The sequence below is a fragment of the Rhinopithecus roxellana genome, chromosome 2 (genome assembly GCF_007565055.1).
Source record: "Rhinopithecus roxellana isolate Shanxi Qingling chromosome 2, ASM756505v1, whole genome shotgun sequence".
Taxonomy (NCBI): Eukaryota; Metazoa; Chordata; class Mammalia; order Primates; family Cercopithecidae; genus Rhinopithecus; species Rhinopithecus roxellana.
The window spans coordinates 129,370,463-129,392,531 of NC_044550.1; the positions used below are offsets into that span (position 1 = coordinate 129,370,463).

At 51.5% G+C, this 22,069-nt stretch overlaps 1 protein-coding gene across 1 annotated transcript in view; it reads right to left on the reverse strand.

Annotated features, from left to right (window-relative positions):
- The window catches only part of LOC104680073 (gamma-aminobutyric acid receptor subunit beta-1), an 89,177-nt gene extending 69,314 nt beyond the window's left edge, over window positions 1–19,863 (reverse strand). The window contains exon 1 of the mRNA XM_030914272.1: window positions 19,484–19,863. Coding sequence (XP_030770132.1) covers window positions 19,484–19,863 — 380 coding nt within the window. The remainder of the gene's footprint in view (window positions 1–19,483) is intronic.
- Between the last annotated feature and the right edge of the window lie 2,206 nt (window positions 19,864–22,069).

Sequence of the window (22,069 nt, forward strand, 5' to 3'; positions counted from 1 at the left end):
TTTCAGCTTCTCAGACACCTTCCCCCATCCCCAGTTCCTCCAAACCCTCCCACTCTCGAACTCATGACCAGCCATGAGCAACGTCCCGTATCCTAAACTTTTTGTAAACCAAAAATAAAATGCTGAGGCCCCCCCAACCATCTGAATGGACTTCCTCCTCTGCCAGGGCACTCTTAAAATGTAACCTGAAAGACTGGTTCGGGCCATGGTGGGAAGTGGGTGTCAGATTTGCATCATTATCGCTCAGACTTTAGTCTGATAAGAAATTAACATCAACACAGACTTTAGTCTGGTAAGTATTTTACAATCTATTCTCTCTGAAGCCTGCCACCTGAAGGCTTCCTCTGCAAATAAGAACTTTGGTTTCCACAATCCTTTATCTTAACCCAAACATTTTCTTTCTATTGATCCCAGGTTTTTAAATCAACTCAACCAATTGTCACCCAGAAATTTTTACCTATAACCTGGAACCCCCACCCACCCACCCCTCCGCCTTCTAGTTCTCTTGCTCTTCTGAACCAATTTATTTCTTAAATGTGTTAGATTGAAGTCTCATGTCTCCCTAAAATGGATAAAATGAAGCTGTACCCTGTGACCACCTTGGACACATGTTTTCTCTCAGCACCTCCCAAGGGCTGCGTCCTGGGCCATGATCACTCAGGTTTGGTTCAGAGTAACTCTCTTCAAATATTTTACAGAGTTTGACTCTTTTCTCCAACACTTTGAGCATCCCCTTGACTTTGCTGTAACTGGAAATGGACACCCCCTCGCCCCTCAAGGACTGCATAGCTCTCCAGTACCCTCCTCCTCCTCTATGACTCTTGGTGATTTCCATTTCCCGGTGGGTGATCCCTCCAAAACCGTGGCCTGCTCTCCTTTAATGGTCTTGACCTCAAACCTACCCCCGCCTTCCTCTCCCATGGCCACAGCTAGATATTGTGACCCAGAACCCTAAAGTCTTCTGTCTCCACGAACACAATTCCAAATGGCCAACCAGCAGCTGTGGCCTCCTTGACAGAGCAGGAGTATTGGCATCTTGGACAAGCACTGTCATTTTAAGTTCACCTTGATCAAAAACTGTCTATATCCAAAGGTCATCAGCCTAATGGCTAAGGTCAGCATGACCATAAACCGCAGATAACATCTCTGACCAGAAACATTCCAAACCCCTCCCCAACCAGAGGCATGCTAGCCCTGAGACAGGTGCCTCCCCTCTGGCCAGATATGTCAGCCCCAAGGCTGCTTTTTGTGTTTCCTCTTTCTTAACCCTGACACTCCTGATTGTGTCCAGCTGACTTCTCTAGTGCCTCACCTAAACATTTCTTCAATGGCTGGGCTTACACTCCACTTCACTGATCCCTCCACATTTCATTGTGTTCACCCCTTGTCCTCCCTCCTTCCTCCCAGGTATTAGGCGGGCACCAAACACTCTCAGCAGCATATGCCAGTTCCTCCCAGTCTTCTCTTCGTTAGACCAATGTCCCCAGGCCCTCAGTTTTCCCCACCAGGATGTGGGACCACAGATCAGCCATGTCCTGGCGTCTTCACCTGGTGCTTATGTCCATGTCTTCTCGTACCTGGAAAGAATGTTCTCTGAGAGCAGATTGTGTTTCCTGCATCTCTGTCTGCTGTGCCCACCACAGAATTGGTGCTCAATGAAGATTTGTCCATCCAGATGAAGAATGGATGGGTGGCTGGATGGGTAGGCAGATGGATGATGAGTGGGTAGATGAGTAGGTGGATGGGTGGACGGGTGGAGACGGATGGATGGAGATGGATGATGAGAATGCATGGATGGATGAGTGGGTGGATAGATGGATGGGGATGGATGGATGAATTGGTAGGTGGATGGGTGGATGGATGGATGGGTGGGTGGATGCATGGATGGGGATAGATGGATGCTGAATGGGTGGGTAGGTTGATGGATGGATGGGGATAGATGGATGATGAATGGATGGGTGGGTGGGTGGGTGGATAGATGGATAATGAATGCATTGGTAGGTGGATGGGTGGATGGATGGATGGGTAGGTGGATGGATGGATGGGGATGGATGATGAATTGATGGGTGGGTGGATGGGTAGATGGATGGGGATGGATTGATAATGAATGTATTGATAGGTGGATGGGTGGGTGGATGGATGGATGGGTGGATGAATGGGTAGATGGGAATAGATGGATGATGAATGGATGAGTGGGTGGGTGGATAGATGGATGGGGAGGGATTGATGATGAATGAATTGATAGGTGGATGAGTGGGTGGATGGATGTATGGGGATGGATGGATAATGTAATGAAATTGGTAGGTGAATGGATGGATGGGGTGGATGGATAATGAATAAGTTGTAGGTGGATGGATGGATGAGTGGATTGATAGGTGGATACAGGGATGGATGGACAGGGTTGAATGGATAATCAATGGACTGGTAGGTGGATGGATGGCTGGGTGAATAGATGGATTGATAATGATTGATGGATGGATGGATGGGGATGGATGGATAGATAAATGGATTGATAGGTGAATGGACAAATGGATGGATGGGGAATGAGTGGGTAGGTGGGAGAATGGATGATGGATGGATGGATGGATGGATAAATGGAGGGATGCATGATGAATTTCTCCCTTGTTCCCAGCCCAGTCCTAGAATGTGTTGCCTCTTCTCAAAAATAAGGTACCACAAAGCCTCTGGTGATGGTGGGGCATAGGAATAGATGGTGAATGTCTCATACCCACTTCAGATTCAGAACAGGCCTAGGAGAAACTCAGGTGGGATCTGCTGCTGTGGGAGGGGGTTAGGGCTGAGGTTGGAGGAGAAGGGCAGCTCTAAACCACCTCTTCCAAGCTCTAGGCCTCTCAGGCCAGACAGCCCCCACCTGTTTCTGCAGATGCCAACATCGTGGTCCTGAGGGGATGGGGGCTGGCCCGGAGGCTTTCCCCTGTGGTGTGGCTATAGTGGGGACATGCAGGGGGTGTGTTGGGGACATAGTGACCACTCCCTTCTACCATCAGAGATCCTGCTTCCCTCTGCCCTCTGCCCCTCCTCGGGTGCCCTTCATAACCCCCCACCCACTCCCCACCTCCCATCTCCCGTGCTTGCAGAGCCAGGAAGCACCTACCTGGGTACAGAGATCATCGCTCAGTGCCTCGCCCCTACACAAGGGCGATTAACTTGTCTGTTACGAACTCCTACTTAGTAATTCCGACATGAAACTCCCACTAGGCTAAAACTTGGCGCAGAACAGCAATTACTGAAAACACATTTTTTAAAAGGTTGAGGTTTTGTAAGAGTTCATCCTCCTCCACTCCTCAGCCTCCCTCAAGGAGACACATATTTAGGTCTTCTCTGTGTGAGTCTAACTTGGAGACTGTGAGTTGCAGTTTAAAAGGGGCTCTGGGGCCAGGTGTGGTGGCACACACTTGTGGTCTCAGCTACTCAGGAGGCTGAGGTGTGAGGAACGCTTGAGCCCAGGAGTTCAAGACCAGCCTGAGCAACACAGGGAAATGGCATCTACCCAAAACATTTAAAAATAAGGCTGGCATGGTGGCATATGCCTGTGGTCCCAGCTACTTGGAGGCTGAGGCAGGAGAATCATTTGAGCCTGGGAGGTCGAAGCTCCAGTGAGGTATGGTTTCACTGCTGTGCTCCAGCCTGGGAGACAGGGCAATAGCCTGTCTCTAAATAATAAAAAAATAAAGGGCTCTGAGTCCAGTCCCCTGGCCAGGGCCTGGTGCAGTGGCAGAGACTTGGGTCCCCGCCAGGTCTCCTGAAACGTCTCCAGGGCCTGCTGGGGCTGCCACCTGGGTGCTCAGTTGCTCTGTTAAGCAGCAAAATTCCCAAGTCCTCATCTCAATGAGCCACTGAAGCTGGGGAAAAGGGCCTTTCTCATTTAGGATGTGAGTGGCCAGGTGGGTGCCACAGGCCCTTTTCCTGGTGACAACAGTGCCATTACATGGCTCCAGGAAGGCCACATCATTTCCCGGGCTTCGTAGGCACCTGCGGGATGGAGACAGTTCAGCAGGGCCCTCCTGATCACAAGGACGAGGTCATACTGGCTGCTGCACGGCAGGGATGTGGCTTGTGTCTGCACTCTGCCAGGGAACGTCCTGTGAGGGAGGGGCTGCCCTGCTGCTTTACTGATGAGGAAATGAAGGTTCACGAGATGAGGTCATTTGTTCGAGGCCAGACAGCCTCCTCAGCCCATTTCTAAGGTTGTCTCTGTGGTATTTGCCATAAAGCCATAGGTTCATTGATTTGTTCTTAGGTAGTTCTGAGCCCTTACTGCGTATGGGGCAGGGACAAACAGGAAAGTCCCTGCCCTTGGCAAGTGCAGGGGAACTGAAATGATTCTGCTCAGCCTCATCCATTAATCTGAACAATCACGTCTCATGACCCCAGGGATGCGGCTTCCCCCGAACGCGGATCCTAGGCCAGGCAGAAGCAGCGTGGATTTCCACTCACATGGTAGGCAGCTGTGCGATTTCGTCTGGAGTCCCCAGACCCCTCCTTATCCTTCCCAGGGTTGCTCTGAGGCCATCCCTGGTCATCTAGGAGCGGTCCACGTAAAAGCATTTATAAACAGCTCCAAATGAGAGCCTGGCGTGCCCACCTTTGGAGCACTTTTCTCTACTGTAGGTTTATCTACTGCTAGTTAAATCTCTGGATTTAACTCTAATGAAAGACCTGAGGCTGAAGGAGAACTTCAATATTGTATCCTTTAAAGGTTGACTCAGAGTTTGGAGCAAGAATTAAAGAACCACGAACTTCAAGGTAAAACGGGCGACAGTGTAGGGGCAAGCCTGTCTGCAGCCAGCGCATCCAGCCTCTCCTGCATGCCAGAAGTCCCCAGGTGGGAATGTGGTAGGACATCCAGCTGGGGGACAGACAGGCGCCCTCCCACTGAGTCAGGGCCCAGAGAGTGGGTGGAGAAGCTCTGCAAGAGACCTGTGCAAGGGCATCTTGTAGGAGTCTGCAGTCCCTACAGGGGTGTTTGTGGATAACACTTTGGGAGCCCTGGCCTTTTGGGGTCATGGAGGGCTTGGCCTCTCACCTCAGAGCTACAGAGAGGCTGGCTTCTACATCATGACCTCAGAAGCTAGAACGGGATGGCCGGCGAGGGCCTCTTGTTGGGGTCACAGAGATGGCCTGTGTGGAAAGTTGGATTCTCACCCCACCCTCTGCCCCAGACGTCCTGGTGACCCTCCCCTCTGCAATCTTGATTTTTTGCCAAACAATTATGACCTCCTGCCATACTGGGTAATTTGCTTGTATATTATGTTTACTTTTTATTGTGTGCCTGTCCCGCTAAGGTCTACAAAGAAGGGTCTTTGTGGGTGGGGTTTCTCAAAGGCATCCCAAGTACCAGAAGCAGTCCCTGGACTAAGGCCTCAATAAATATTTTTTATTTATTATTTTTCTTCTTGAGACGGAGTCTCACTCTGTTGCCCAGACTGGAGTACAGTGGCACAATCTCGGCTCGCTACAATCTTTGCCTCCTTGGTTCAGGTGATTTCCGGCTAATTTTTGTATTTTTTGGTAGAGACGACGTTTCACCATGTTGGCCAGGCTGGTCACGAACTCCTGACCTCAAGTGATCTGCCCACCTCAGCCTCCCAAAGTGCTGGATTATAGACATGAGCCACCATGACCAGCCAAAATATTGTCAAATTCAATTTGTATTTTGATACAAATTTTAGGCTGGATGAAGTGGCTCATGCCTGTAATCCAAGCACTTTGAGAGGCTGAGGCCGGCAGATGGCTTGAGCCCAGGAGTTTGAGACCAACCTGGGAAACGGGGAGACTCCGTCTCAATATAGAAGAATAAGACAAATAAAATAAACAACACAAATTTTACAGTAAGTATTTACGTTCCACAAAAACCTGGTTAGGATTTGGATAACAATTTCTTTAGTTCTATAAATCAATTTGGAAAAAATTAATTAATTTGGGAAGAATTCATTTTGAGTTTCTAATCCATGAACATGGTATCTCCATTTATTTAGACCATCTTTAATGCCTACTAATAACATTTCGTATAGTGATCTTGTACATTATTCTTAGATTCTTCTAATATTATTAGTACATTATTCTGATATTTTATGCTATTATGTCTTTTATAAATTTTTATTTTTCCAACATTGCTGTTAATATATATAAGAAAATGGAATCTTGCCTATGGATTTTGAACCCAACACTTTGCTAAACTTCTCTGAATCCTCAATTTTCCCTGTGGACTATGTAGACTCCTTCTGCATACACAACCATATCATCTGTGAATAAAGACAGTTTTGTTTTCTTCGCAAACTTTACCCAACTCACTGTGCAGTCCACCACATCCGGCTGATATTGAATAGCAGTGGCACTAATAGGTTGTCTTTTCCCCCTTACCGATCTCGTAAAGAAAGCTTTCAACATTTTCCTATTAGCTCTGTTGGCCTTGCTCTGACTTTTTCCATAGATGGCCTTCATCAGCTTAACAATGGGCCTTTTCTTCCCAGAGGGCTGAGCTTTTCCTTAGTAACAGACAGTGAGTGTCGTTGAATACTCGGCCGCCGCATCTGTTGAGATGGTCATAGGACTTGTATCTTTTCCTGTGTTTGTGTGTGAACTCTCTCTGGCTCTCTGGGTGTCTGAGAGTTCTTGTGGCTTTGGCAGAAGAACACAATTTATCCTCGGGTGAGGGGAGGGGAAGGAGACAGAGGAAGAAAGACCGCAAGTCCCGCTCATCCCCACTGACCTTCTGCTGGCTTCATTCTTGATCTGTGCCTCCTTAGAGCCTGCGTTTGACTACTTGCGGTCATGATGACAGGGCCAACCTCCTGGCCAGGGCTGTTGGCACCTCCCCTGCTGTCCAGAGCCCCTGCTCCAAACCACTTCCTTCATCTTCTCTCCCTCCAGCCAACATTTCCCTGCCCGGTATCAACCCAGGCCCGGAACCAGACCACAAGGGTCAGCCCCGGAGCCCAGAACAGACAAATCAGCCCATCCCAAGCTGTCTCCCTGCTCTGCCCGGCTTCCCAGGGAAGCCCACAGAGGCTGTGGCTTGGCCTTTCCCTCACTCCTTTCTGCTCCTGGTCCGTCTGGGGCTTCCCCCAGCCACCCTGAGGGGCCTGCCACGTCTCTCATTTCTAGCGAATGTTTCAAGAGCGATGTTAGACTTTCCTTTCAATAGCATTGACCTCTCTTAGGTACCTTTATGGATTAAGACCTGGGCGTAGATACTTTCTTTGGCCTCACGACCTGAAGGTGCTTGGGAGAGATGGTGGGGAGGAGAATGCACCCTGCAATGATCTGCACTGCACATGGATGCGGATTTCACCATGTTGGCCAGGCTGGTCTGAAACACAGAGAGCCCAAGCGCCCGGTGGACCCTCTGGCGGTCCTTAGGCGTGTGCCATTGTACACAGAGCATTCAGCTCTCATCGTATAGCATTATACATGTGCACCCGGTGTTGCTGCTTCCTCTTTTTTTTTTTGGTGTAGGATCTTGCTTTGTCACCTAGGCTGCAGTGCAGTAGGGCAGTCACAGCTCACTGCAGCCCCAACCTCCCAGGCCCAAGCAATCCTTCCGCCTCAGCCTCCTGAGTAGCTGGGACTACACACCCAGCTAATTTTTGTTGTTGTTGTTGTTTGTAGAGACAGGATCTCACCATGTTGGCCAGTCTGGTCCTCGAACTCCTGGGCTCAAGTGATCTGCCCACCTTGGGCTCCCAAAGTACTGGCATTACAGGTGGGAGCCACTATGCCTGGCCTGCTTCTTTTTTCAAACAGGAATCTTGTAATAGAATTAATCAGAACTTGTTGTTTAACGTGCACAGACCTTTAGCTGTACGGCAAAGCTGTGTGCACATGTGTCATGTCATCTGTTCTATGCGTTCTAATTATAAATAAGAAAAAACAAATTTCAATCAGTCATGCTGGAGGAAGAGCAATTATGTTTCTATTCCTTCTATCATAATGTGACGTAAAATTCTCAAACAATGAGATGGCTAAAACGTATGCAGCCAAAAATGCAGGAAGAAGTGTATGGAGATGGAGCAGGCCTTTCATAAAAACACAATGTTGGTTTTCTGGATTTTGTATGTTTGCTTTTTTTTTGTCCCCCTCATCCTAAAGAAATATCACTGTCATACCTAATTTTGTTTCTGTAAGTTTGTATTCTTTTCTTTATAAGGCGGCCCCACAAGACTCGTCCACTGCCCTGTGTCTGCCCGCCTGACCCCCTCTCCTGCCTAGCAGGGACATGGGTGGCAGTGGTGCTGTGTGGACGGTGGCGGGAGGACTGGGAAGACTGTGAGCCAGGAGGCCTTGGGACGGCCTCTCTCTGAATCATCCTGTGCACTGCTGGGTGTGACAGAGGCTCCTAGAATCCTACCTCAAGTGGCCGCCTTCACAGAGGGAGTCACTCACGTCCCTGCTCAGCACAGCCCTGGCATGAGGAGGCCCCTCTACTCATGAGAAACCCCCACCCAATCACAATGAGGTGTGACCCATGCTCTCATCCAGGGGCCACTCATTTAGTCAGGAAACATTGGCTGAGCCCTCAGCAGGGCTGGTGCCCGATGCCCGGATGTAGAGAGTGGGGCGGGACGAGGACTTGGTTGTGAGATGTCACAGCTGGGGAAGGACTAAGAGAAGATGACACGGACAGTCTAGACTACCCGTCATTGGTTCTCCACTGGGGACACTTTTGACAATGTTTGGTATAAATTGGTTGTCACGAGTGGTACCAACGTCTAGTGGGTGGAGGCCGGGGGGTGCCGCTTAACATCCTACCAGGCATGGGACACCCCCCACCACCCAGAGTGCCAGCCCTAGGGCAGCCCAGGGTACCCCAGTGGTGAGGAGCCCTGTTAGGGAGCGCAGGGTTCATTTGGACCAGGGCCGTGGAGGCCTAGAGGAGCTCCTGCCATCAGGATGGCTGGGGATCAGGGCTCTGTGAGGGGGAAGGGGGTGTCAGTGCAGCGGCAGGCAGGGGTTCGACGGGCTGAGTCCTGCGACATGTTGCATCCACACCAGTGACTGGGGCCAGCCCCGCAGCTCAGGCTCTGAACCCACTTATTTTGCCCAATATTGCACGTGTGGGAAGTTCCACCTTCGCCAGTCGGCTGCTTATCTTGTCGTTCCAATGCAGTTAGGAAGGGAAAATATTTTCTCCCCATTTTCTAGATTAAGAAATGGGGCCTGCGGAGGAGCAAAGCCTAGAACTGCTGCCCACCAACCCCGCCCCCCAACCCCCCCGCCTGGTGCTTTCCTGGGAACAGGCGGGAGTGACCGCCTGGATCTTGGGACCTCCCATCTGTAATTGCAGACCCTGGTCTGCCTGCATGGATGTGGAATCTGTCACTGGGAATCCTGGAGTCCTCCTGAGCTTGTCCAGCAGGGCTCCATTCACTGATGTGCTGACAGAGGCCTGGGCTCAGACCTCTAGGAATATCCAAGGCATCTCATTATGCAGAAAATCAACCTCATGAGGTCTTGGGGGCCTCTCTTCATCTTCCTAGGAGTGATGCAATTGAGTGTAACTTCCAGGCTGCCAAGGCAGGCCATGAGGGGCTGCCCCTGTTGGAGGGGCAGAGTGGTATTTGTGGGGAGGGAGGAATCATTCAATGCCCACCTGCACCCCCCGGGCTCACAGCACACTCTAAGGCAGTGCTACCAGCTCCCTTGGGTGGATAGAGGAGCTACAGCTCAGAAACATGCCCACAGCTCCCCCAGAACCCTGAGGCCAGCCCGTGGCCGGGCCTGTGATTTGAACCCCTCCACAAGGCTTCAAATCAGTGCCCTGGGTCCTGGCCTCATAAAACCTGGCTGCCCAGTTGGGATTGGTGTCACCTGCCTTGCTGAACTGGACACTCACTGGGCAGAGGGTGGGTGCTGTTATATCCTGGCTGTGCAACCTTTGCAGGTGGCTGAACCTCTCTGTGCCTCAGTTTGCTCATCTGCAAAGGGGGCTGGGATTCCTGCCTGCATGCATGTGCTCAAGAGGGAAAGCCGGCCAGGCATGGTGGCTCATGCCTGTAATCCCAGCACTTTGGGAGGCTGAGGTGGGCAGATCACTTGAGGTCAGGAGTTCAAGACCAGCCTGGCCTAAATGGGGAAACCCCATCTCTACTTAAAAAAAAAAAATTAGGTGAACATGGTGGCAGGTGCCTGTAATCCCAGCTACTGGGGAGGCTGAGGCAGGAGAATCACTTGAATATGGGAGGCAGAGGTTGCAGTGAGCTGAGATAGCGCCATTGCACTCCAGCCTGGGTGACAAGAGTGAAACTCTGCCTCAAAATAAATAAATAAGTAAGTAAGTAAGTAAGTAAGTAAATAAATAAAATAAAGTAAAAGAGGGAAGGCTGAGAGCCGGGCGTGGTGACCTCTGGCTCTGTAGCTACTCAGGAGGCTGAGTCAGGAGGATCGCTTTAGGCCGGAAATTCCAGGCTGCAGTGAGCTATGATCATGCCTGGGAACAGCTGCTATATTCCAGTCTGGGAAAACACAATGAGACCCCATCTTTGAAAAATCAAATATTTAAAAAGAGTGAATGGTGGATCAGGGTCTTGTGTGGTGGGGTAAGTCTGGGCAGGGGTGGAGGCCCAGCCAGAGTCACTGGAGGTCAGGGAGGGACTGGTGACAAGAAGGCAGACCCCTGGTCAGGGCAGCACCCAGGGAGCCTTCCCTGTGAGGGGGGACCTGGCCTCACCCCAGCTGTGAGTTGGAACCAGCAGGGAGGGAAGGCAGGCCCGGTGCACTCTGCCCAGTGGGATGTAGTTTGGCCAGCAGGAGCTGCCATCAGAGGCTGTCCTTACTGTGGGGTCACTGTGGGTGGTTTTCCTTCCCAAGCCTGGAACCTTGGTCCCCATGCCCTCCAGCCCTGTGTCTCCTTCGTGGCACCAGGAAGACAAATTCCCTGGCCTCCTTTGCAGTGGCTGGCTATGGAAGGAGGCGCCTGGGGTCAGGGCAGGTGGGTGTAGGTGGGTACGTGGCATCAAGAGGACATATTTCCGTAGAGGAAATTACATTCTTTCTTCCAATTTTGTATTATAAAAGTTTTCCAATCGAAACCACGCCCCACCCCAAGCCCGGGGCGGCCTCCCATCACTGCCTTCTCAGTCCCAGATGAGGCCTCCTTTCTGCATGGCCTCTGGGCCATCTGAGCATTCCTCTTCCCTGATGGGAGAAATGCCTGGTGAGGGAGAAGTGGATGTGGGTGTCCAGGCGAGTCTCAAATCCCAATGGCTGACCCAGAATCCCCCCTGCACCCCTCTCCTCCTGGTGCCCAGAGGGGGTGCCCACTCTCCTGCCAGGGATTTCCTGAGCAGCTGCTTTGACCATAGCCAGGGAAGAGTCCTTGCGGGAACTCTGCGGGCTGGGCCTGCTCTCCCCAGCCTTGGCATCTTCTTGTTGGTGTCTGAGTTTGAGTCCGTTCTGTGGGCTCTGCAGGAGGTGGGCCCAGCTTCTCACCATGTGGGACCCCTCACCCAGAGCCTGAAACCCACTTTGAATAACATGCCTCTGGGTTCCTTCACTGGCCCTGCCCAATCACATCCCATGGGAAGGAGAACTGGCTGTTTGGGGGCTATCAGACCTTGGCCTGGGAAAACCTGTCTGAGGCCAGGGATAACCCTTGGCCCTGCCTCTGATTGGGCCCTGAGTTTGGTGGGGTTCTTCCCTGCTGGGGGTTCCTGGAGGCATGGGAGAGTTTTGGGGTTTTATGTGAGAGAGGCCACAACCCCTACAGTTTTCATATGTCCCCCAAGGCTGTGTCTGAGCCGTTGCTTACATAAGAGAGGAATTGGAGCCAGGCAAAGCCCAGGATTAAAATGGGTGGGGTGGAGGGGGGAATGTGTGATTTGAATGTGTCCCTCTAAAAATACGTGTTGGAAACTCAGTCCTCAATGCAACAGTGTTGGGAGGTAGGGCCTAAAGGGAGGTGTTTAGGACAATCCATGGATGATCCATACAGGTGACAAAAGGCCTCGAGCCTGGGCATGTGTTCTCACACTCTCTTGCCTTGTGATGCCTGCTGTCATGTGATGACACAGCAGGAAGGCCCTCACCAGGTGCAGTCCCTTGAACTTGGACTTCCCAACCTCCAGAATCATGGGCCAAATCATCTTCTATTTTTTTTTGTTTTGTTTTTGAGGCGGAGTCTCGCTCTGTCGCCCAGGCTGGAGTGCAGTGGCGCAATCTTGGCTCACTGCAAGCTCCACCTCCTGGGTTCATGCCATTCTCCTGCCTCAGCCTCCCAAAGTGCTGGGATTACAGGCATGAGCCACCGCACCTGGCCTATATCTTCTGTGTTAAAATGATCTGGCCTGTGATATTCTATTATAGCTACAGAAAAAAGTGGGCTAACACAGGGAGGGGGGTCTCTCGGCTGGAGCTGGAATCTCACACTGGATTTGAATGGGCTGTTGCAGGTTAAATGCCCACAGCCGTGCTGGGTCAGCTAATTCTCTGGATGGTCATCTCTTTCCCTAAGGAGCATTGTTGGGGAGGGCCTGAAGTTCACCTGCTCTGTGCTTGGGGCAGGTGTGTGTGTGTGTGTGTGTGGTGTGGTGTCGGGGGTAAGGTCTAGCTTGTATCTTCTGAGTCCCTCCCACCTCCTCAGCCACTGTGGTCAGCACATTCTCTTTCTTAGTATTTCCCTCCGTGTTGCTAAACAGGCCCATCCTCTGCTCCTTGATTTGTCGGTTTTGTTATCCTTTGATTTCTGGCTATTACAAAGGAGACAGCCAGGAGCAAACTGTGCTTTCCTCCTGATCTCCCCCAACTCCTGTTTTTCTTCCATATTTTTATGATTGATTGCTACATTGTTGGACCATGTTATATTTGCATTCAATTTCTATTATGTTTTCATTCCTATTCTGATAATTTCTTTTGTTTGCAGTTAATTACGTTTAATGCTGTCTGTCAATCCTTTGCCAACTTCTCTCCAACATGCTTTTGATTTGAGGGTTCGGGACAGGGGTTGCTCTGTTGCCCAGGCTGCAGTACAGTGGCACAATCATGGCTCACTGCAGCCTCCACCTCCTGGGCTCAATCAATCCTCCTACCTCCTGAGTAGCTGGGACCACAGGTGCGCACCACCACGCCTGCTATTTTTTTTATTAAATTATTTGTAGAGACTGGGTTTCCCTATGTTGCTAGGGCTGGTCTCAAATTCCTGGACTCAAGCCATCCTCCTGCCTCAGCCTCCCAAATTGTTGGGATTATAGATGTGAGCCACTGTGCCGCGCCCAGCCTCTGTCTTACCCTGGAGGGGAAGACTCACTCCCAGTAAGCACTGCATGCAACACTCATGTGATCACACTTCCTGAATCCTTGCAGGTTTAGAACTGTCATGTGGCCTTTGCACTTGAGGATGGCGAAGCTGGCTGTGCAAATAACATCCCTAGCTTGCACTTTCTTCCCTTGAGTATTTTACTAATTTTACTTACTAATAAAGTACCACAAACCAGGGGGTAAAACATGAGAAATTTTCTTCCTGGTTCTGGAGACTAGAAGGCTGGAATCAAGGCACTGGAGGGCCATCTCTCTTGCTGACAGATCCAGTGAGAATCCATTTCTTGCTTTTCTGTCAGCTTCTGGTGATTGCCGGTGAGCCTTGGTGCTCCTTGGTTGTGGCTGCCTTGCTCCAGTCTCTGCATCTGTTGTCACGCGGCCTTCCTCCTGTTTCTGTGTCTTTTTTCTTCTTATTTATTTATTTTTTTGCAAGACAGAGTCTTGCTCTGTCACCCAGGCTGGAGTGCAGTGGCATGATCTTGGTTCACTGCAGCCTCTGCCTCCCGGGTTCAAGTGATTCTCCTGCCTCAGCCTCCCAAAGAGCTGGGATTACAAGCACCTGCCACCACGACTGGCTAATTTTTGTATTTTAGTAGAGACAGGATTTCACCATGTTGGCCAGGCTGGTCTCGAACTCCTGGCCTCAAGTGATGGGCCTGCCTTGGCCTCCCAAAGTGCTGCGATTACAGGCATGAGCCACCATGCCCAGACTTTTTTGTCTTCTTACAAGGAGGTCAGTTATATTGAATTAGGGCCCACTCTAATCAGGTGTGACTGCATCTTCATGTGATTATATCTACAAAGGCCCTATTTCCAAAAAGGTTGCATTCATAGGTACTAGGGGTTGAGGCTTTAACTTATCTTTTAAAATTTTTATTATTTTTTTTGAGACAGAGTCTTGCTGTGTCATGCAAGCTGGAGTGCAGTGGCACGATCTTAGCTTACTGCAACCTTCACCTCCTGGGGTCAAGAAATTCTCTTACTTCAGCCTCCTGAGTAGCTAGAATTACATGCACCCCCCTATCCCACCATGCCCGGCTAATTTTTGTATTTTTATTAGAGCAGGGATTTCACCATGTTGGCCAGGCTGGTCTCGAACTCCTGACCTCACTTGCCTGAATTTCCTAAAGTGTAACATATCTTTTTAGGGGACACAATTATACCCACAAAAAGTATTTTCTAGATAAGGAAGCACTACTTCTTTTTCTTCTGGCATCGACTGTCACTGTGGAGAAGTCTGATGCCAAGTTGGTTTTCTTCGCTTCGTAAGATACTTGATTTTTCTGTCTGGCTGCCTAAAGGATTATTTCTTTATCTTTAAAGTTCAGTGATTTACGAAGGCATGTTTTGTGTTGACTGTTCTGGCCAACACACCCAAGTATACTGCATGCACTTTTACAAGCAGGCACAAGTCTTCCTGCATTTCAATAAAGAGGTCTTGAATAATAGGTAGTTTCAATCCTTATTTGGCAGGGTGCTCTGGCGCACGCCTGTGGTCCCAGCTACTCGAGAGGCCAGAAGTTCAAGACCAGCCTGGGCAACGCTAGCTTATATGAGATCCCCTCTCATATAAATCAAGCAGTCAATACTTGTTCTGATCTGTTAGAGTTTTGCCTATCGTATGTGTATGCTGGGGCCCCTTTACTATGTTTTTCTTGGAGACAGAGCCTCGCTCTAAGGAAGGAGACCACTACTACTCCTGCTGCCCTCCTCCCCCCGCACCTTGTCTAGTTCACAAGACAGGAGGAGAGATAAAGCAAAAAGTTAGAAAGAAGCAAAAGTAAGATAAATAGCCAGACAACCTTGGCACCACCACCCGGCCCTAGAAGTTAAAAAAAAAGTATAATAATAACATCAACCCCTGGCCTAAACTGCTTGTGTTATCTGTAAATTCCAGACATTGTATGAAAAAGCATTGTAAAACTCTCTGTTCTGTTAGCTGATGCATGTAGCCCCCAGTCACGTTTCCCACGCTTGCTTGATTTATCACAACCCTTTCGACCCTTTCATGTGGACCCCTTAAAGTTGTAAGCCTTTAAAAAGGCCAAGAATTTCTTTCTCAGGGAGCTCGGCTCTTAAGATGCGAGTCTGCCGACGCTCCCGGCCGAATAAAAAACCTCTTCCTTCTTTAATCCCGTATCTGAGGAGTTTTGTCTGCGGCTCGTCCTGCTACAACTCTGTCGCCAGGCTGGAGTGTAATGGTGCAATCTCTGCTCACTGCAACCTCTGCCTCCTGGGTTCAAGTGATTCTCCTGCTTCAGCCTCCCGAGTAGCTGGGATTACAGGCACGCATCACCATGCCTGGCTAATTTTTGTATTTTTAGTAGAGATGAGGTTTCACCATCTTGGCAAGGCTGGTCTTGAACTCCTGACCTCGTGATCCGCCTGTCTCGGCCTCCCAAAGAGCTGGGATTACAGGCTGCAGCCGCTGCACCTGGCCCCTTACTGGTCTTTTATAGTCACTCTCTAATCCTTTTTAATCTCTTTCCTCTTTCTTTTCATTTGCTCACTTTTCCCTTTCTTATGTGATTTTCGTGGTGTCTGTGCTCTTGCATCACCTGTAACTTCATTTCTGAAATGGTTCTGTCTTTTTCTTCAGTTGCCTTCGTCAATTCTGTCATTTCCAACCCCAGACTCCGCAGCTGTTTGGCCACTTCTTCCCTGCATTCTTATTCTGTGCTTATTCTCCTCTGTGCTTATCCTGTGCTGTGGTCTCCCTTCAGAGCTGAAGTTCTTGTTGGAATATTAGATCACGATTTTCATCTGGTTTTGTGGCAGTATTTGTCTGATGAGATTTCTTCATTTGTAGGAAAACAGCACTGCTTTTATTTATTATTTATTTTTATTTTTTGAGACTGCGTCTTGCCCTGTGACCCAGGCTGGAGTGCAGTGGTGCGATCATAACTCACTGCAGCCTTGACCTGCAGCCTGTACTCGAGCAGTTCTGCTGCCTCTGCCTCCAGAGTAGCTGGGGACTACAGGGGCATGCCACTGTGCCTGCCCGTGTTTCTTTTCTTTATTTTTTTGAGAGGGTCTCCCTCTGTCACCCAGGCTGGAGTACAGTGGTGCGATCTCAGCTCACTGCAACCTCTACTTCCTGGGTTCGAGCAATGCTCCCACTTAGCCTCCTGAATAGCTGGGACTACAGGTGCACACTATCGTGCCCGGCAATTTTTTGGTATTTTTTTTTTGTACAGACAAGGTTTCACGATGTTGTCTAGGCTGGTCTCGAACTGCTGGGCTCAAGTGATCTGCCCACCTTGGTCTCCCAAAGTATCGGGACTATAAGCGTGAGCCACCACGCCTGGTCTTTTATTTATTTATTTTTTAAGTTAGAGACTTAGGTCTCCTTATGTTGGCCAGGCTGATCTTTAACTCCTGGCCTCACACAATCCTCCTGCCTCTGTCCCACAAAGTGCTGGTATTACTGGAAAAGGGGCCTCTGATCCAGAGCCCAAGAGAGGTCTCTTGGATTTCATGCAAGAAAGAATTCGGAGAGAGTTTTAGAGTAAAGTGAGAGCAAGATTATCAGGAAAGTAAAGGGATGAAGGGGAACTCAGGGCTCCTCCCCTCCCTTTTGAGACCATATAATGTAACTTCCAGACATTGCCATGGCATCTGTAAACTGTCACGGAGCTGGTGGGAATGTCTTTTAGTAGCTACTGCATTCTAATTAGCATACAATGAGCCGTGAGGACAATCAGAGGTCACTCTAGTGGCCACCTTGGTTTTGGTGGGTTTTGGCCGGCTGCTTTACAACAGCCTGCTTTATCAGCAAGGTCTTTATGGCCCGTATCTTGTGCTGACCTCCTATCTCATCCTGTGACTAAGAATGCCTCACCTCCTGGGAATGCGGCCCAGCATGTCTCAGCCTCATTTTACCCAGCTCCTGTTCAAGATGGAGTTCCTCTGGTTCCAACGCCTCTGGCATTGGGATTTCAGGCGTGAGCCACTGCGCCTGGCCAGCATTGCTTTTAGAAGTGGAGAATGTGCCCATTTTTATTACTCGCTTATTTGAATAGGATGGCTGTTCCGGCCAGGAGGTGCTGGACCACGGCTCCTGTGAGGACCATGTGCTGCCCTGCTGGATACCTCAGCACCACTTGCTCCTGTTGGCAGCTGAGGCGACCCCCTTCGAGGTCCTGTGCCAGGGTTATAGCTGGTAGTATGTGGGTGCATGGTGACGGCAGGCCCCTGAGAGCTGGGGTGGGCCAGTGAGCCTGACTCTGCCTGTAGGAAGTTCTAGAACAGGCCACACTGATCTGCAATGAAAGTCGCCTCTGGAGGGGTGCAGTGGGGACTGGCAAGCACATGTCTCGGGGGGTCAGGTTCTTATCTTGGTGGATTCTGCCTTTGTCAACTCCCTGAGTGATGCCCTTGAGATCTGTAAAGCATGCTGGGTTGAACTGTGAGCCCCACATTCATATGTTGAAGTCCTGACCCCAGTATCTCAGAATATGAGAGGGCAGAGTCAACAAAAAGAGGAAAATCTCCAGCTGATTCCCCAGCTCTGAGCCTGCACCTGCCTCGGGGCCAGGAGAGGCTGAGGTGTGGGAGAAATGGTGTTTGGGTTCCTCTGCCAGAGCATGGTCCTCTGTGGAGTCAGCCTCCTGCAGCGGGGAGCAGCGGGTGCTGTCGCAGGCTACCGCCTCCCCTAAGCCTTTCAAAGTCTCCTTAGGAAGGGGGTGCGTGTTCCCTCCCAGATTGCAGCTCACCCCTACCTCTGTCCCCCCGCACCTCCCTCCCCCGGCCCCAGGCAGCCCCCAAGACTTTCCTTGCCCTGAACTCTCATCTGCCTCCTGGGTCTGTCCTCCTTCCCTGGCTGCTTGGGTCAGCCTGGCCTCCGGTTCTCTCCCTTTCTGTCTCTTTTGCACCCTGGCTCCCTCTCCAGGCTGCGGTGCAGTGAGGACACTGCCCAGGCTGGAGGCTGGCGGGAGGTTGGGTGTGACGCGAGGCTGTGTTGTTCCGGGCTGTTCCGGGGATGTTGACATTAGCATGGCTCGCGTTTACTGTGGGTCTAGATCCTCTTGTACAGACACGGTGCTCTTCCCTTCCTCCACGGAAGCAGAACCCTGATGTGTGGTGGAGCATGTAGCTGGCTAGAATGAAAGCCTGCATCTCCCAGCTTCCTCCCTGACGCTAAGTGGAGCCGAGCTGCTAAGTCGTGGCCAGTGGGTTAAAGGCAGAAGTGCTGTAGGAGACTTCCAGGAAGACGGCAAAAAAAGAGCTGACTCAGCTGGGACTTCTGGGAGGGTCCCTTTTCTGCCCTGTACTTTCCCAGCTTTCTTCCATCTGTCCTGTGGTCTTGATGGCTGGAACTCCAGCAGCCACCTTGGACCATGGAGTGGCTTTGAGGCTAGATACCATGTGTGGAGGATGAGGAGCCGGACAGCCGGGATCTGGGTCCCTGAGGACATCGTGGAGCTGCCACCTCACCCCAACCAGTCATCCCCAGATTCTTACTTCAGAAAGAAATAAGCTTCTTTCTTGTTTGTGCTTCTTTTGTTGGAATTGCTCTGTTATATGCAGTGAAACCAAAATGTGGAGCTCCGATTAGCTGATAGAAATGAGGAAAGGGTTCCCTCCTCTGCACCACTCCATGGCACCACAGGCCCTAGCTGGCAAGAACAGGAACTAGGGTGGGGGAGAGCCATTGTTCTAAGAAATGGCTAACCACAAGCAGCCCACTTGCACAACCTCCTGTTACCAAATACCTCGCTCTGCATGTAGCTCCAGCAGCATGACCCTGTCTGCAAGCAGCCTCTCCAGTGTGACCCTGTCTGCATGCAGCCTCTCCAGCGTGACCCTGTCTGCATGTAGCCTCTCCAGCGTGACCCTGTCTGCAAGCAGCCTCTCCAGCGTGACCCTGTCTGCATGCAGCCTCTCCAGCGTGACCCTGTCTGCATGTAGCCTCTCCAGCGTGACCCTGTCTGCATGTAGCCTCTCCAGCGTGACCCTGTCTGCATGTAGCCTCTCCAGCGTGATCCTGTCTGCAAGCAGCCTCTCCAGTGTGACCCTGTCTGCATGCAGCCTCTCCAGCGTGACCCTGTCTGCATGTAGCCTCTCCAGCGTGACCCTGTCTGCAAGCAGCCTCTCCAGCGTGACCCTGTCTGCATGCAGCCTCTCCAGCGTGATCCTGTCTGCATGTAGCCTCTCCAGCGTGATCCTGTCTGCATGCAGCCTCTCCAGCATGACCCCATGTGCATACAGTCTCTCCAGTGTGACCCTATCTGGATACGGCCTCTCCAGCATGACCCTGTCTGCATGTCGCCTCTCCAGCGTGACCCTGTCTGCATGTCGCCTCTCCAGCGTGACCCTGTCTGCATGCGGCCTCTCCAGCGTGACCATATCCGCATGCCGCCTCTCTAGCGTGACCATATCTGCACGCGGCCTCTCCAGCATGACCCTGTCTGCATGTCGCTTCTCCAGGGTGACCCTGTCTGCATGCGGCCTCTCCAGCGTGACCCTGTCTGCATGCCGCCTCTCCAGCGTGACCATATCTGCACATAGTCTCTCCAGCGTGACCCTGTCTGCATGTCGCCTCTCCAGCGTGACCCTGTCTGCATGTTGCCTCTCCAGCGTGACCATATCTGCACATAGTCTCTCCAGCGTGACCCTGTCTGCATGTGGCTTCTCCACTGTGACCCTGTCTGCATGTCTTCTCTCCAGTGTGACCCTTCCCCGGGCTCCTGCCCCTGGGGAGGTGGCCTTCTGTCTGCTGCCCGCTGTTCTCTTGCAAGGTGTCTTCCAACTTTCTTTACCCACGACTGTCTCGGTAAATTCTTTTACCACCCGTGACACCAGCCCCAGCCAGTTGCACCTGCACCGCTGACTGCAGTGGATTCCTTGTTGCTGATATTCCGCATAACATTGCTGTGTGTCATATATGACCGTTCTTTAAGAGAGGGGCAAGCTGAGGCTCAGAGAGGTTAAGGCACTTGCTCAAGGTCACACAGCAGAGAGGTTGTGGGTAAGCCAGGCTGCTGGCTTAGAACAACGCCATGGCATTTCTTAGATCACCTTGCTTGGGGACTCCTGGTGGATCCCCCTGCGTCATAGCAGCAAGTCTGTCCAGGACGAGCCACTCCAGGCCACTGAGGGCCAGCTGGAGGGCCTGTAGACGCCCGCTGTGGAGTCAGGGTCCACACCATCGGCTGGCAGAGAGGTCTCAGGAGGGGCATTAGTGTCTGTCCTCTCTGTGATCGCACCGACTGAGAAATCAGCTGTGGAAAAACAATGGAAAACACAGCGGCAGCTTGTTACTGAGAAGGGAGGACTCAGGGTGGACCTGACCCCTCTGCAGATGGCTTGGTGAGAACATGGCCTGCTCCGTTGGCTCTTCCCTCTGGGTATTGGAATTGCTGGGCAGCCAGAGGCTTACCTGGGCTTACCGGCACCCAGGGAAGAGCAGCCCTGAGCCGTGCAGCTGCTGAGGAAGGCTGTCTGCAGAGCAGAGCCCCAGGGCTGAACGGGGCCAGTGGGCTCAGCTTGAGGGCTCCATTCTCCTTCCTACAGCAGCCAGGGTGCTTTGGAAATGGTTAATTGCCCTTCTTACCAGGTGGGGATGCCAGGAGGGAGAGCGAGCCATTCCTCTAACATCAGTGACCACGTCTTGGTTCCAAAACCCCTTAAGCCTTGAGCTCTCTATCAGCAAAAAGAGAAGGGAGGTGCCCAGGGGGCCTGTGTGGAGATCCTCTGCTCCCCTCACCTGAATATGGAAGAGGGCCCGAGACTCCCTAGGGAAGGCAGGGATATAGACTCCAGATGTGCCCTGCTCCCTCCTCTGCACCATTCTGCAGCACCACAGGCAGCCTGGAGTGCAAATAACATCTCCCTGGGTACAGCTTCGCACCAGGGCATGCTGGGGTTAGAGTCACACTTGCACACTTTGTGGATCCCTGCAGCCTGGGGTTTGGGCTGCTCTTCCCACTGCAAGGGGGGAGGTGGTCGGAGGTAGGGGCTGCTGCTCCTACCTAGGCACTTCTGGCCTCACTGGAAGAAGATGGAGGGTTTGCACGTTTAGTGGCACCTGCTCCATCTTTGTCCCTGTATTTACATCATTATTCTGAAGGCCAAGAGATTGGACCTACCTGGGGTCCGTGCACAGCCCCTGGGCAGGTGCATGTGGGTTTCTGGCTTCCCGGGGTGCTCCGCTCCTTCTCTCCCTTCTGGGACTGTGGCAGTGTACTAGGGACATTGTAGCCACTGTGTAAAGTCTCCAGCTTTCTGGGACAATTTTATTCACTCATCTGTGTTGAGCGTTCGTTTTGTGCTGGGGTCCCTGGGGAGAACTCTGGGTTCGCTCATAGTTCCACAACAACGTACCTGTGGACAGGGCCAAGAGCATGTAGAGAAGGCGCTGAATGCTCCTTGGCTTCCAGGGGGAAGATCAGGACTGGAAGGATGTGGAAACTGCCCAAAGCTACAGAATCTGCTGTCTCAATGGCTGAGCAGGGTACAGAGCGCATGCGGTTTTTGTTCTGTGGCATTGGTAACCTTGGCACCTCTCCAGGTGTGAAGGATAGCACGGGAGTGAGCCTGTGAAGTTGTAGGCGGAGTCCAGGCAGCCCCAAGCCTGGGTGGGTTGTAGCTGTCAGAGTGGCAGCAGGTGGACAGAGGGGATGGGCTCATGGGTGGGGGGGGTACTCACTTGAGTGGGAGTCAGCCTGGGGGCATTTCAATCCCTCTGATGCCTGGTTTGGGTCTCCAGCACTACTTAGCCCACCCCACTGAGCCTGTCTGTGCCTGGCCTGGCACTGGTGATGCAGGGACTGAGTCAGGTAGGGCCTGACCC